General features: G+C 41.9%; 2 protein-coding genes and 1 long non-coding RNA gene across 5 annotated transcripts; 2 read left to right on the top strand and 1 right to left on the bottom strand.

The window, feature by feature from the left end:
• The first annotated feature begins 27 nt into the window (after positions 1–27).
• mrps21 (mitochondrial ribosomal protein S21) lies at positions 28–5231 on the top strand. Of its 2 annotated transcripts, XM_086177941.1 has the most exons (4): positions 28–106; positions 612–854; positions 2901–3193; positions 4505–5231. In XM_086177941.1, exons 3-4 carry the CDS (start codon positions 3111–3113, stop codon positions 4683–4685), a joined length of 264 nt encoding a protein of 87 aa, XP_086034067.1. In that variant the 5' UTR covers positions 28–106; positions 612–854; positions 2901–3110; the 3' UTR covers positions 4686–5231. The 2 variants fall into 2 exon arrangements, with proteins under 2 accessions (XP_086034067.1, XP_086034066.1); XM_086177940.1 differs by lacking the exon at positions 28–106 and having other exon boundaries at positions 498–854.
• On the bottom strand, positions 4503–10957 carry LOC147216078 (uncharacterized). Its single transcript, XR_015109138.1, has 4 exons — positions 10819–10957; positions 9615–9770; positions 9370–9535; positions 4503–5456 (listed from the first exon to the last, which is right to left on the bottom strand). It is a non-coding gene; the product is annotated as an uncharacterized LOC147216078 (long non-coding RNA).
• Positions 7462–13130, top strand: ciarta (circadian associated repressor of transcription a). Of its 2 annotated transcripts, XM_086177938.1 has the most exons (6): positions 7462–7646; positions 9427–9761; positions 9856–9931; positions 10012–10090; positions 10209–10362; positions 10689–13130. In XM_086177938.1, the coding sequence occupies exons 2-6, from the start codon at positions 9429–9431 to the stop codon at positions 11055–11057; spliced, it is 1011 nt and encodes a 336-aa protein (XP_086034064.1). In that variant the 5' UTR covers positions 7462–7646; positions 9427–9428; the 3' UTR covers positions 11058–13130. The 2 variants fall into 2 exon arrangements, with proteins under 2 accessions (XP_086034064.1, XP_086034065.1); XM_086177939.1 differs by lacking the exon at positions 7462–7646 and having other exon boundaries at positions 9396–9761.
• The last annotated feature ends 448 nt before the right edge of the window (positions 13131–13578 follow it).

The following is a 13578-nucleotide window of genomic DNA, read 5'->3' as shown; positions in this document are numbered from 1 at the left end:
CGCGGCTGCAGCCAATGAGAGGCGGCGGGGGGCGGGACTTCGCCCTCCGCCGCCGCTATCAGAGAGGCGAAACATTTGGATACGAGATGAGACGTCGAGTTTTCCGGTAAGTGCCGATATGTTGAACAGTGCTAATTGATTTTTTTATAAACGTCAGCCCAGCCTCTAAAAACCCAGAAATGTAGTTGAAGAGAAAGTTGAACAGAAAAGGTGTGTTTGTGTGTATTGGGTAATTGGAGAGGCGCCTCTATGTCACGTGACAACTTCACTCCAGTGTAAACAAATAACCCGGAAGTTCCACATCCATTAATATTTTGTGCACAAAGTGTATTTTAAAAATGTATTTTAAATACATACTTTTGGATTGTGTCCTGCAGTGGTAATAATTAATGTGATATTCTGGTGTGTGTGTGTGTGTGTGTGTGTGTGTGTGTGTGTGTGTGTGTGTGTGTGTGTGTGTGTGTGTGTGTGTGTGCGTGTGAGAGAGAGAAAGAGAGAGTTTGTAGGTGTCAGGTGTTCCCAGGAAAGTCTAGCACAGCTTCCGTGGTGGCAACATGGGAAGAAAAAAACTTTTCTTTATCATAATATCTGACACTTTTTCTCCCTGGAAGTCGTGGAGGAGGAGAGTGTGAGTTCGTACGTCTTAGCAGTTGTCACAGATACTGGTTCTTCTGTGAAGAGGTTCTTCACTGTGAAGAGGTTCTTCACAGCAGAGGCCAGCAGGTCACTTGAAAACCTTTACCAGATGAGGATGCAGGGAAGGAGACAAGGTGGCGCACATTACCTTCCATCTGGCCTGAAAATGCACAAGGAGACTGCAGAAGGTCTTGAACTTAATCACACTCCAGGATGAGGTACAGTTACTGAAGAATATTCTGGGCTGTTGCTTGCTTGATATTTGTGAGAGAGAACAATGTTGTCTTTTAACATAAGCCACTGGAGAAGCTGAAGTATTGGTCGCATAAGATGGTGGGACATGGTATAATCATCAGAACCTTGTGAGTTGAGCGGGAGGAGCTTGTTAATTCATATTTAATGTTAATAAGATACCACCCTCAAATGAAACCTACACAAATAATTCTCACGACTGGGTAATATTCAATTATTTCTAGAAAACCCAAGGAGTTTTAGGAAGAGCTGAGCGTTTAAATTCTTCAACCTGAAGCCATCTGTTAAGTTCTCTGATGGCTGGAATGTGAAGTGGGATTCCAGTTAATGTGTCCATCATGGCTTCAAGTCGGGGGTTGGTGATGTGCTATTGAAAGGGCGAAAGATAAGACATCCAGCTGGAGTCTTCAAATAGCACGTCCGTTTGACTCAACACTGCTGCATGTTGCCATCTCTGTCTTTATGCAGGATGCCAAGTAATACCATTAGGAACACTACTCACACGCTGCCTTTTGCAGCAGAAATGTATATTTTCGAGTGTCATCAAACGATTCAGGTGGTAGTTATTCTTCAGTGTGGAAGCGGTCGAGCCATTCGGAATTAGGGTTCAATCGGACTGACAGTATATTTAAAAAAAAACGTCTTCATCCTCAGAATTCTCACTTGGAAGTGGATTTAGTGGACAAAAGTCCATCGCGCTAGTTTTAATATGTAGTGATGGTGCTATCATTAAAAGGTGTGTAAATTATTTTGATGAGAGACTCTTCACGTGTCGGTCAATTCCTTTACTTCAGACTCAATTTTGTTGAGGTTATTGGCCTTTGTTTTTCTTCATTCCCTCTTTGTTTCTCCAACTCGCTTCTCACATGCACACAAACATAGGCAAGAATATTTCATCAGGTCTGGATCAGAGGGGATGTCTCCGGAAACATGATGCGGCATTCACCTAACAGAGGGGGCCATGATGTTATCTCAGGGGGTTTTCTCAGACCCCCCGGCACCAAGCAGATCCAGTTCCCTATAGGGTTACAGCAACACTGGAATGCACCGAATCTGCTAAACTTGATGAATGTACATTGTATTATAAAACAATACATTATAGAAATGAGATACAGATCTTTTTTTAGCGTTTTATTTATGGACAGGACTGCCATTTATGGTCCTGGTGAAAACTGTAATTTTGCTGCTTGCCTCAGTCTATGCACGTATAGCTGTATCATACGTTTTTTTTTTTTGTTCTTTTATTTATTTTTGATACCGTAGGTGCTTTTTACTATTGCTTTTTGCTAAAGCTATGCTTTGTGAGTGAAAATGTGACCTAAAATCCAGGTTTTGCTTCTCACTAACCTAAAACAGAGATTTTCTGAGACAGGACACGGTGGCTATGGATTGGAGAAAAATAATGCTGATGAAAGGATACCACTGAATACCTCTCTCGGTTACCATGACAGCAGATGGGCTTTCATAAAGCTTTTTCCCCCTTAAAGATTTTATTGGGAAGCTGCTGTAAAAAACGTAAGCTGTTAAAATACCAGGAAACATAACAGATAGAATCAAAGTTAATACATCACGTTGTATCAACCTCAGCATACCTTTGTTTATTACGTATTTCAGCTTTTGTATCATCAGCTGGAAACTGCTTTTACTCCCACATTTTCCATGCAGCGGCTCTTTGCCCCACCTGGGGGCCAAACTCTTATAAGTTGAAGAACGTCAACTTCACATAAACTTTTACGACAGATAAAACAGATTATCACAACGTTTAGGATATTTCATGACTTGAAGATGGTCAAGCAGTGGGGAGAAGAGAATCATGTTTTGATTCATTGGAAGAATAAGTCCAAATAATCAAGAAGTTTATCTTTTCAGAATCATATTTTGCATTTTCATAGCCTTAGTTACAACTGACTATTTGTACCCGAAACTTTGTAATGCAGACATAAAAGTGCTTTATCTCTTTTGCTTTTGATCAATACATTATTTTATTTTTTTTAATCGATGTTGTTTTACAGATATCATTCAAGCGAAACGTGGAAATTCTACAGGCTGAAATGAAGCGTCACCTAGTGTTCACTGACGCCGCTTCTCTGCTGAAAGGAACCAATAACACGTGTTTCTACACGGCGTCTATTTTCTGAGCACCGATTCCGTCGTAGTTCGAGGAGCAAATAGTACCCGGATGTTTGTAGGCGGGTTCGTAATCACTGGGAACCGGAATCGTCATGGCGAGGCACCTCCGCTTCATCGCTCGGACGGTAATGGTTCAAGACGGCAACGTTGATGCGGCGTACAAACATTTAAATAGGTGAATCTTTTTTTTTATCTTATATGTGTGTTAGATTTTTACGAGGGATACATTGCGCTGTTAGTCAGGGAAATGTTGTGGGACTACAAGCTAACGTTAGCTAAAGTCAGCGTTGAGTACAATGTCACGGGTCTGCGGCTGCGCAGTCGCGTTCGTCTTCCTGCCTGCACCGACGGCTGAGACAGTACGCAGCAACGTTTCTATTTCACGTCTTCAAGTCAATATTCCAACTCACTTTTTCAAATAACGGTCAACTTAGCTTACAAATTAAGGCTAAGTGTTGGCACAAATCTACAATGAAGCGTTTGCAACATAATTCCTTATATTATTCCTGTTTTAATTGTCGGTATTCATCCATTACGTTAGAATAATTCACATTTGATGACTTATTATCCTTGTTTTGTGTCATTAGTTAGAATTGCCGAATTAATGCACTTTAAGACATGGGTGACTATGAAGAATATCGAAATAAAACTACTTTAATTTGTGAAAAATTGTAGTGTCTATGGTTTTCTTTTTTTTTTTTTTAACATTTATTAGAACAGGTTCCTTAACAGAGTCACACACATTCTTACCAAACCTCATAACAAGATACACATTATACAATATTCTTTATAGGTCACTTATTTCCTCACTAGCAAGCGAAAAATAAAAAAAAAAAAAAACATCTAACTCAGTCAAATAGAGATAATATCTTCAACTCTCCAAATATTTTTTAATGGGTGCCCATTTGTCAAGATATAGGTCTGTCTGAAGTCGTAAGTTTGCTGTTATGCGTTCCATGCAGTTTACATCCTTAAGCCTCTGACGCCACTGGTCCAGGGTAGGTGGGTGGGGTTTGAGCCAGTTTACTGTGATCATTTTATGTGCAATTAATAGAAGAACTCTAAGCGAAAACACCTGGTTTTTCCTTAAATCGTATCTATGGTTTTCTGAGGAACATTTCCTTCTATTTGTGTGCCTAAGGTGTTGCATTTCTGGCTCTCTATTATAAGAGACCGTATGTGCTGGTTTGAAACTTGTATTTTCAACTTCAAATGAAAATGTACACCCGGGTTTGTTTTTCATGATTTTTTGAAAGCGCAATTTTTTTTTCTCCTCAAATTGAAAGCCAGACCATGCATTTTCCTTTCAGCCGTTCCCTTCAGGGGCCGCCACAGTAAATCATTGCCCCAATCCAGCCCTTTTCTCTGCATCCCTTCCTTTCACATCAGAGATAAACTGCCCTCTGGTTGTCTGTTTGGTATTTTATTTACCAGCGTATTTACTGTGTCCCAACTGTTTACATATTTTATCCATGATGTGTTCCAGGGTCTTGACTCAGGATGGAATTGTCGATACAGTGAAGCGCAAGCGCTACTACGAGAAACCCTGCAGAGAACGGCAGCGCAAGAACTTTGAGAACTGCAGGCGAATCTACCACACGGAGATGGCCAGGAAAATCGCCTTCATCTCCAGGACAAACAGAGAGGACCCTTGGCTTGGTTGTTAGACAAATGGAGTGCAAAGAAAGAGTGTGTTGTCAGTGGACTGGTGTGGTAAGACAAGGCCAGCGAAGCTGAATAAGCAAACACCAAACTAAGAGAGACTTTCGGACAAAATCGACTTTTATATGATCATTGTTAGATTGTCAAACAAGGACAGTCATTGAAGACCTCTTTGTCGTTATGGGTTCGTTATTCACAAAGCCTTCTTGATATTGTGTGATTGGATCTTGAATCACATTTCAATCAAATGTGGGAAAAAAAAAATCAAGCTCATGATAGATTCAGAGCAGTACACAACACATTCAGAGCTTTGTGAGTTTTACAAAGGCTTAGTTGTCCATCGAATCTCCGGCTGTCAACTTAGGGTCACGCAGATGCATCATTTGTGCAAGTCGGTGATGTCAGGCTGGGCACGTCTATTGGACACGGAGCGTCACATCTGAAGAACCATGTGGAGGAGAGCTAAAAATGTGCAACACACTCACGTGTCAGTAGATTACCGGGTCATGTTAATATCTTTTAGTGCGTCAATAAAATTTGGTTTCATTGGACTGCTTGAGTTTTCTGTGCTTATCTTTGAACAGTTGGCATAAAACCAGGTCTGGAAGCGGCACTTGCTTCAATCTCCTGCTCTGGTGGAACCCAAACTGCGCCCCGTCCTGGACAGCAGCTGGATCTGAGCGCTTGGTACCTCAAATCACACCGGTAAAACAAAAAGTGCAAGGTTGCACACCAGAATGTAAAATTATTTCTTTCAATCCAATAAACACCAGGAGCTGGGGGAAAAAAAATCAACTTATTTGATTTGGACAGGACTCACTGGAAGCGCTGTTGTACATTTCTAAATTCACAAATCTGAATTATCCACTATTGCAACCACAAATATTGACCACTATGACCGAGACCTGTTGTGTCATTTATGAGAAGTGAGAAGTTTCAGAATGTCTCACAGGTCATGCAGGGTGCTCTTACTGACATTGTGAAATCCACAAATGTTTTTGTTGGCCTTTTCCCAATTCACGCACACGTACCCCCTCTCTATTGCAGAAGAAACGACCTGCAGTACGGGCAATAGCTTAAAATGTTTATGCAGGTGACAAATTTTTATTAAGCCACCTGTTCCTCTGCGAGTTCAGTTACGTCAAACAATTGTAGTTCACAAGCTCCCTACAAATATTCACCTCAAACAAATTCGGTGCAGCTGGTGGTGCTCCTGTGACTTGTGATTATTTATGAATGCAATGTCATGATCTTTACTCGGGCTATGTTGCAAGTCCTGTGTCACGAGAGCGAACCCTTCCTCGGTCAGTGTGATGATACAAAACATCATTTGTTTTATTTTGATTTTTCTGTTACCGGATCTCTAAGGAGTTTAAATAGGGGGAGACCAATGCAGCTTGGATTTTTTTTTTTCTTTTTTTAAAAGGAGTTTCAACTCTGCACAAATAAGCTTCTCGCCACTGCTGTTTGCACCATATCCAGTATCCATATCAGCTAATATTCATATCAGTTAATATTCGCAAACTGCGTGGTAATGGCAATGCAATAAACAAAAATGTCCCTTTGAACACTTTACATTTCATACAAAGTGCCAAGGAGCTGCTGACAAAGCTGACAACAGTCTCAGATTTCTAAAGCGTTCCTGGGTGTTATCAACCCAGTACAGACTGTTCTGAGGTCTGCACATTGATGCATTTCAAAAAAAAAACACCTCTGCATAAACAACGTATTCATTCAAATTCCTAGTTCTTCAATTTGTCAACCACATGTTTCTCTTTATTGTTGAAACCGAAAAGGAAATTTGCAAGAAATTACAAAGCTAAGCTACAGATGGTTACAAGTAAGCACTTGGTATATAGTTTGTTTGTTTATTTTTATTTATCCAGTAGGTACTCCGAGCCGGTAGCTGTCATTGCAAAATATCATCGCCAATGAAAAATCTCAATTCTTGAAGTCGCAATACATGAGATACAGGAAGAAGAAAAATACATTGAAAGATTGAAGAACAAAAGTGTTATCGATCGGTGTGATCGATGGTGATGAGCACACGCACACACACACACACACACACACACAGACACACACACACTAGTGCAAGCCCGCAGTGTTTGCTGCGTCACACCTGTTAGTTACCTGTCAAGACACTGGGATTTGCAGCGATCGATAATCAATAAAAGGATCACATTGCGTCACGTCTTATCACGCAATTATGTAAGTGCGTGTTGTCCGTCCGCACCCCCGCCCCCCCATTCCGAACGTGCCCGCGCAGCCGCCGCCGTGCCTCGTGGCCGCGCATGTCCCGTCGTGTGTGAGCGTGGAGAGCGGGAACTGACGAACGTGCCTTCTTGTTAAAAAAAAAAAAAAAAAAAAAAAAAAAAAAGTTGTTGTTTCTGTTTTGCGTAAGCGCAAGTGATGAGTATCACGCGCGTGACCTGGGATCACAAACCCCTGAAATAAAATAAAATAAAATAAATTATGTCATCATGTCCGTTAAGGCGCGATAGCCGTTACATGTGGTAACGTTCTTTGTTTGTTCTCGCGCCCCACACCCCCCGCGGCTGCCGCGTGCCGCTCGCCCTGTCCCGCGGCCACACCAACAACACGTGCCGGGCTCCGGAGTTGCGGCGGGGTCGACGCAATTATCGACCAATCAGCGCCGCACAAGACACCGATTGGTCGTGCCCCCGGACCAATCGGAACGTGCCAAACAGAACGCCGGCCAATCGCGGCGGCCGGTCCATCCAGCACGTGTTCCGTCAGTTGCGCTAGCTGGGAACTTGGTGTACAGATGGGAGAAATTTTGGCAGCGACAGAGCCGAACCACGGAGGAGGAGATAAAAGAAGCAGGGAGGCGCCGAGGCTCCGCAGGCCTTCAGCTTTGTTCAATTCACTTTAAAATTGTTTGACGTGTTCTTCGCTCCCCTCCTCGATTTTCCGACCGTTTGCGGCGAACCTGCTGTTACAAGGTGAGAACCCCCACCCGCCCGCTTGTTCTTATTTTACCTAAACTTTTCAACGTCAGCTAGCAGCTAACAATAAGTCTTTTTTTGCTACACCGCAGAAAGGGGTTAGGGTACTCTACATAACTTTGCTCGTATTTATATTAGCTTAGTATTCAAGATTTAATCCGGGAAATGAACACGTTTGTTGAATAAGATGTGTGAAATGGAACGGTTGCGTCAGGTGGGACGGGCGCAGACAGGTTGTCCGTGAACTCCGAGGCTGATGGACGGTCAGATTGTCCTCCACCTTTCGATTTAGAACAATAGTCTGCATTGTGATAAAGATCGACTGTTGGTTTTATGTCTCTTTGGCTGCAGACGATCGGACTTCGAACTGAAACTCTCCCGGTTATGACATTATACTCGTCTGGTGACAACACGGAGCCACCACCCACAGCTCCGATTCCCCTCAAGCAACGACAGATGTCCAAATTATACAAACTTATATCTTTTTTTTCTCGGAGTTTAACTCATCCGGGGCGTTTTGTGCACTAGAATGAGATGATCGTTAAAATAATCGTCGATTCTTGTGCTGTCAGATGTAATGTCATCCACTTTTTCTGCTGCCTGCTCACTTTCTAACTACCCCCACGCAGGGTGTGAGGACAACGGAAATATGTCATGTGAAATGGACTCAAACTTTAAAACTGCCAGTATGGATATAAATCTCACAGGCTTTCTTTTTTTTTTTTTTTCTTCCAGTGGTAAAACCCACATGTAAATTACATAAAGTCCCCCCCCCCTCATCTGCAGTCTGCAGTGCCAGTGGATGCAGTTCCCTTACTACGGTCTATTGAATTAAGAAAAATAATCTCACAAAACACATGATATACATAACTGCATTCCAATTGTATTCCTGCTGTTAATGTTTGTTTGTTAACATGGTGAAGAAATCTTTTCTTTTTTTTTTTTTTTTAAACCCAACTGCTGTTCTTATGGTCGATGGGAATTACAGTGCAAAACCGCCCAAGTGATACAGTTCGCGTGTTTTGACTAGCCTTTATCTTAAATCTGCTGAAATCACTGAGACTTGGCCCAGAGATTCATCTCGATCCTTGGCATCAGGGAGGCGTGAAGTTAGCTCTTTCTTATCTCCATCAAGTCAATGTTCAGAAATGAAGCAGGCGGCGTGCACAGTGGACCCCTTTTGATGGTGCAGACTTTTACACGTGGGGTCCACATGTTATTTTTTAACAAACCACAGTTTCAGTCCACCACTTGTCCAGGGAAGGTGTGTTAGTGTTTTAACAAAGACACATTCAGCTGCAGTTTTTATGACGCCTTTTTGACGTTTTTGCTGGCCGAGGCCCTGGGGTGTATGTGCCGTGTCACTGGCGTGACTACTGCACAGTAATGAGCACAAACAAACTGATTTTATCCATCACACCTGTGTTTATCCCGTCGATCATGCCAGAATGGCTGCTGTGAATCTGGTCTTTTGAAAGGCTCAAGTCAAACTTTTTCCCATCTTAATCGGCATTTTTCCCTGTATCCATAGAAGTATTGTTTTTAACTAATGCTACTTTATTTTCCATTGACTGGAAAAACCACATCTTTGGATGGAATATTGATTTGACACCATGATTTTGATGTTTTGTATTATTGCTTTGTTTAGGAATGTGTTGAATTATTAACTGGAGCTATCGTTTGTACCAGGTTGACCCCCCCCCCCCCCCCGACATCATACCTTTGTCTGTGGTTCACTGTGCAGCGCTCACGTACTCCTCCCTCTTCTTGTTTTCAGAGATGAATTCATTGGGCAGTTCTTCCAAATGGCCTTCCTGTGACTCACTTCCCTCGACCCCAAGCTTCCTCCTCAGTGAGAATGAACAGACTGAGGATGAAGCAGACATCTTCTCCGAGGGAGAGGCAGACAGCGGAATGAGGAAGACCCTGCCAGCCGACGTAGGAATAAGACTGTCTGCAAGTTACCTTGGCTTCCCAGATAACAATTCCCATGAGAACCAGTCGGAGCACTATCCTAGCAAAGCACAGCGCCTGGGCTCGACCCCATCTCCGTGCGCCGCCGCAGTCGAATCGTCAACCGCTTCGCCGGGAGACCTCGCCTTTGCCCAGAAGGTCTGCTGTCTGGAAATGAGTTTTACAAATATTTAAATTGTCTGCCACATAGTTGACTGATGTGGAAATATTACTCTTTTCTTTTTTTTTTCAGTGTGCAGATTTACACAGATTTATTAGTCCACTGTTAGAGCTTCTCCATGGACTAAAGGCTGGGAGGTTTGACAAAGGTGAGTGGTAGAGCAGTATCAAACAGGACTTTCATCCATCTCAAGTTCAACTTATTCAGGAGATCTTTTCAACTTTACAGGATTAACCACTTTCCAGCAAAGCGTCGCCATGGACAGACTACAGAGGATTCTTGGAATCTTGCAGAAGCCTGAAATGGGGTGAGACCCAGTTGCATTAATGTCACTGTCATCATCCTCACCCAGCACTGTTTGTTAATTTGTTATCACCGTTAAGTTTGCGATCAATGCCTTCTGCTCATCTCCCTCTTCCTTACAGAGAGAAATATCTTCACAACCTACTGCAGATCGAGATGATGCTTAAAATGTGGTTCCCACGGGTGGCGCTGCAGCCCTCTGTTACATTGACGCGACCCGTCGCTCCTAGACACTCACCACATTGGCGGCAGAATCAGCTCCATATACCAGTGAAGGTGAGTTTCACGCACAATGTTTTCTCTAATCTAGCCTTGCTGTTGTTACCCTAGTTTAAAAAAAAACTTTTATCCAACATGACACAGTAGTTGTGCTGTTGCAGAAACTTCAGAAACCATTGTTATTACTGTCTGACAGTGCCTTCGCAAACGTGTCCCATACACCGCACAAAAACAGTTTGACATCGTTGTCGCGGGTTATTTTGTGAACAAAGTTACACAGTAACTATTATCTTTACTCTCCCAGGAACTAAAACTCTGTTTGGCACAGTTGTCCCTGTTAAAAATCCACACTTATCACGTTGTTCTTTTGGTTCCCATTTCAGAAGAGAAAGTTTACCTGGTTTGACTCCGACCAGCCTGGCAACGAACCAGCCAGGAAAAAAAACTCTGAACACGAAAAACCGAGGAGCTGCCAGGCAGCGGCGACACTGGAGAGCGTTCTCACACGTTTACCTGGAGCAGCTGTGACACAGGGAAGTCCTGTGAACACGACAGCCGAGGCCTCCGGGGCTTGCTGGGACGAGGGACAAGTGTTTACACACAGCACCAGCACTTTAGACAGGTCGCCATATTTATGTGTCAAGACAGAAACACAGCCTGAAATGTATCCACCCTCCCCTTGCAGCAGTCCAGCAACACAGGACAGCTCGGTATCCTCAAGTGCTCCTAGTACAAGTGCTGACTCACCTTAGCTGGCCCCAGCTGACCTTTCTAGCACGCGGAGCCGCTGTAACCGCCAGCCGGAGTGTCGGCAGATGGGCAGCCAGATTAAATTAGCAGAACTTAAGGCTTTGAGCCAAATTTTAATGGCTACATGGCAAGTTAATACAAAAGAGGGGAAATCCGGATACACTCCCCGACGCTAAAAGACACACTCTTCAATCACTCTTGCTATTGCACTATTTCAACTTTTATTGCTTTTTTATTTTATTATTTTTTGTTTTGTTTCAATAAGGAAAAGTGATGGAAATGCTTTACACCTGTAGAATGTTAATGTAGTCTATGCTCTGTTTAATTTCTTTGTTGTTGTTTTTTCTTTAAATCTGCATCACTGTAAGAATTTTATACCATAGGGACAAGCATTTCTGTACTATTAGTTGGGTAATTCGAACTATGAGAAGATAGCCTTTTTTTGATATTTTAACTGTCACTCATAATGTACTGAAAGGTGTTACAGCCCTGGAAGTCTACAAAGAAATCTTCATTGTGGACTCATGTTATAATATAGAGGATACTGGAGCTACGTGCAACATTTATTTGAGAAATTTTACTTTCAAAAAAGGAATTCCACCCCCCAGCAAATTCTCAAGTTCAAGTAAAAAAAAGGATATCTAGAAAAATTGGAATTTTGCAAAAAAAAAATTTAATTTATTTTTTTTTCTAACATTTTTTGCACGCCGCTGTAGTTCATGGTTTTAAAAGGGCATTGGGGGAACAAGTTTTTCTATAATTTCTATCTTTTTTCCATTTCGTTTTTGATGCTAATGTGATTGTCTCACTTTATGCCGCCCCTGACAAAGGTGCCAAAAAGAATCCCAGTTCACCTTCATGCTCATGCACTTATTACACCACTGTCACTGCTTCTTTTTTGTCACATACTAAACAAATATCACTTTTTGATATATTTATATGGGGAAAAAATGCAGGTTTGGTCAAAGAGCGGAATGCTGTGCGGGAAATAGCATGACATCTTTGGTTGATGAGATGATTGAGACATTGTATGACTGAATCTTAATTTTTAACGAACAATTGAGCTCAGCTTCGACTTAATGTGTTGGGTATAGATAGACTTGAAAAGCCTGACGCTTTATTCAACACTTTAGCTTTTTTATTATTATTTTATTTTTTTATTTTTTCATTGTAGCCGGTGTACTGTATCTGATCCTGTGTGGATTGAAGCAGACCTAACTGCACTTTGGATGACAATAAGGAAGGCAACATGACAGTGAACACTTAATAGTTGTGATGCTGTTAGTGAAATATCTGCTGAAGACGATCCATACTTGAAACCCAGACGGACTGAGGGAGTCGGTCGTTGCATCTTGCACCCTCGTTAAACATGCTTTATATGTAGCTATCATTTTAGCACTAGGGATTAGAAGGTGTTGAATGGCATACAAGTAATTCCAGCTCTTACCCAAACTTCTTAGGATTTAATATCACATGTTCATTTGGTGAACTTCCAAACTGCTCAAATGTGATCTGAGGGAAAAGAGCAGCCCCCGAGTACTATTTAAATATTTGTGTCACTGCTGTTTTTAAATGTCTGTAGTCACTCAAAGTGCATTACTATTAACAAGCAAACATGGAGTTTTTACAAACAAAGCTGTGTCTGACATCAGTTGAGTTTCCTTCAACCATGTTTTAAATGAAATATCATTCATGTTGAATGGCCTTTCATCTCTGCTGGTTTGTCACCAGTCAGTAATTCTTTAACAACATGCGAATTTGATTGATGGATAAATTTATCAAAATTGTACAAGATGGTATTTGAATAAATATGGTAAAGTTGCCACGTCAGTCACATGTAACATTGCAAACCAAATGTGCTGCTGTGTAGTTACTCCTCAGGCTTCACTACACATTTTCATTGGCATTTGTTCTTGTTATTTAAAATGTAAAATGTATTCTTGCAGTAGACAAGTGTACTGTTGTGTCTCTGCTGTTCATGTATGTAAAATGCACCGTGATGTCCTATGAGTCCAGGTAAAGAGTTTGTAAATAGGAGAAAAATGTGGAATGAAAGAAAGTAAAAGCTTTGCAAGTCACACATGTCATTTTTGTGCGTCCTTCTAAGCTTCGGCTGTAATGTGTACTGCAATATTATCACAGGCAGTGAATTATCAATGCGCGTATCTGTATATATGTGACGTTAAGGATAAATCGGAAAACTTCTGAAATTAAATCGGTTGTCAATCTGCAAGCTCCTTTCGTCCTGTGTCGAACGATGCGTCTCAGACTGAAGTCCATTGCAGATTTTGGTACTTAGGTCTCGGTTTTTGTAAATTATAGCAGGTTAAAAAAATGATGGGCACTGATTAAGCAAAGACCACTGCCCAAGATCTTTTAAAATAACCAGTGACCACATATTTTTCCTCTTTGTAGACGTCACGCTTAAACGTTATTTTATAAATAGCAGGTGGCGTAAAGAAAGGTAGTCCTCCGGCCACCAGGGGGCGCTATGGTCACATCGCATTTACGGAAGTGCCCTTC

Source organism: Fistularia commersonii, chromosome 30 (genome assembly GCF_037954325.1).
Source record: "Fistularia commersonii isolate RoL2024-O1a breed Wild chromosome 30, RoL_Fcom_v1.0, whole genome shotgun sequence".
Classification (NCBI taxonomy): Eukaryota; Metazoa; Chordata; class Actinopteri; order Syngnathiformes; family Fistulariidae; genus Fistularia; species Fistularia commersonii.
The sequence above is the reverse complement of the archived record's forward strand: the minus strand, read 5'-3'. Positions and strand labels throughout refer to the sequence as shown.

Bases quoted from the DNA above. Each gene is read 5' to 3' on its own strand.
- mrps21 (XM_086177941.1), top strand. From the start codon at position 3,111: ATGGCGAGGCACCTCCGCTTCATCGCTCGGACGGTAATGGTTCAAGAC. The intron at 3,194-4,504 runs GTGAATCTTTTT...GATGTGTTCCAG, and splicing joins GCGTACAAACATTTAAATAG to GGTCTTGACTCAGGATGGAA.
- ciarta (XM_086177938.1), top strand. From the start codon at position 9,429: ATGAATTCATTGGGCAGTTCTTCCAAATGGCCTTCCTGTGACTCACTT. The intron at 9,932-10,011 runs GTGAGTGGTAGA...TCAACTTTACAG, and splicing joins GGCTGGGAGGTTTGACAAAG to GATTAACCACTTTCCAGCAA. The intron at 10,091-10,208 runs GTGAGACCCAGT...TCTTCCTTACAG, and splicing joins TTGCAGAAGCCTGAAATGGG to AGAGAAATATCTTCACAACC.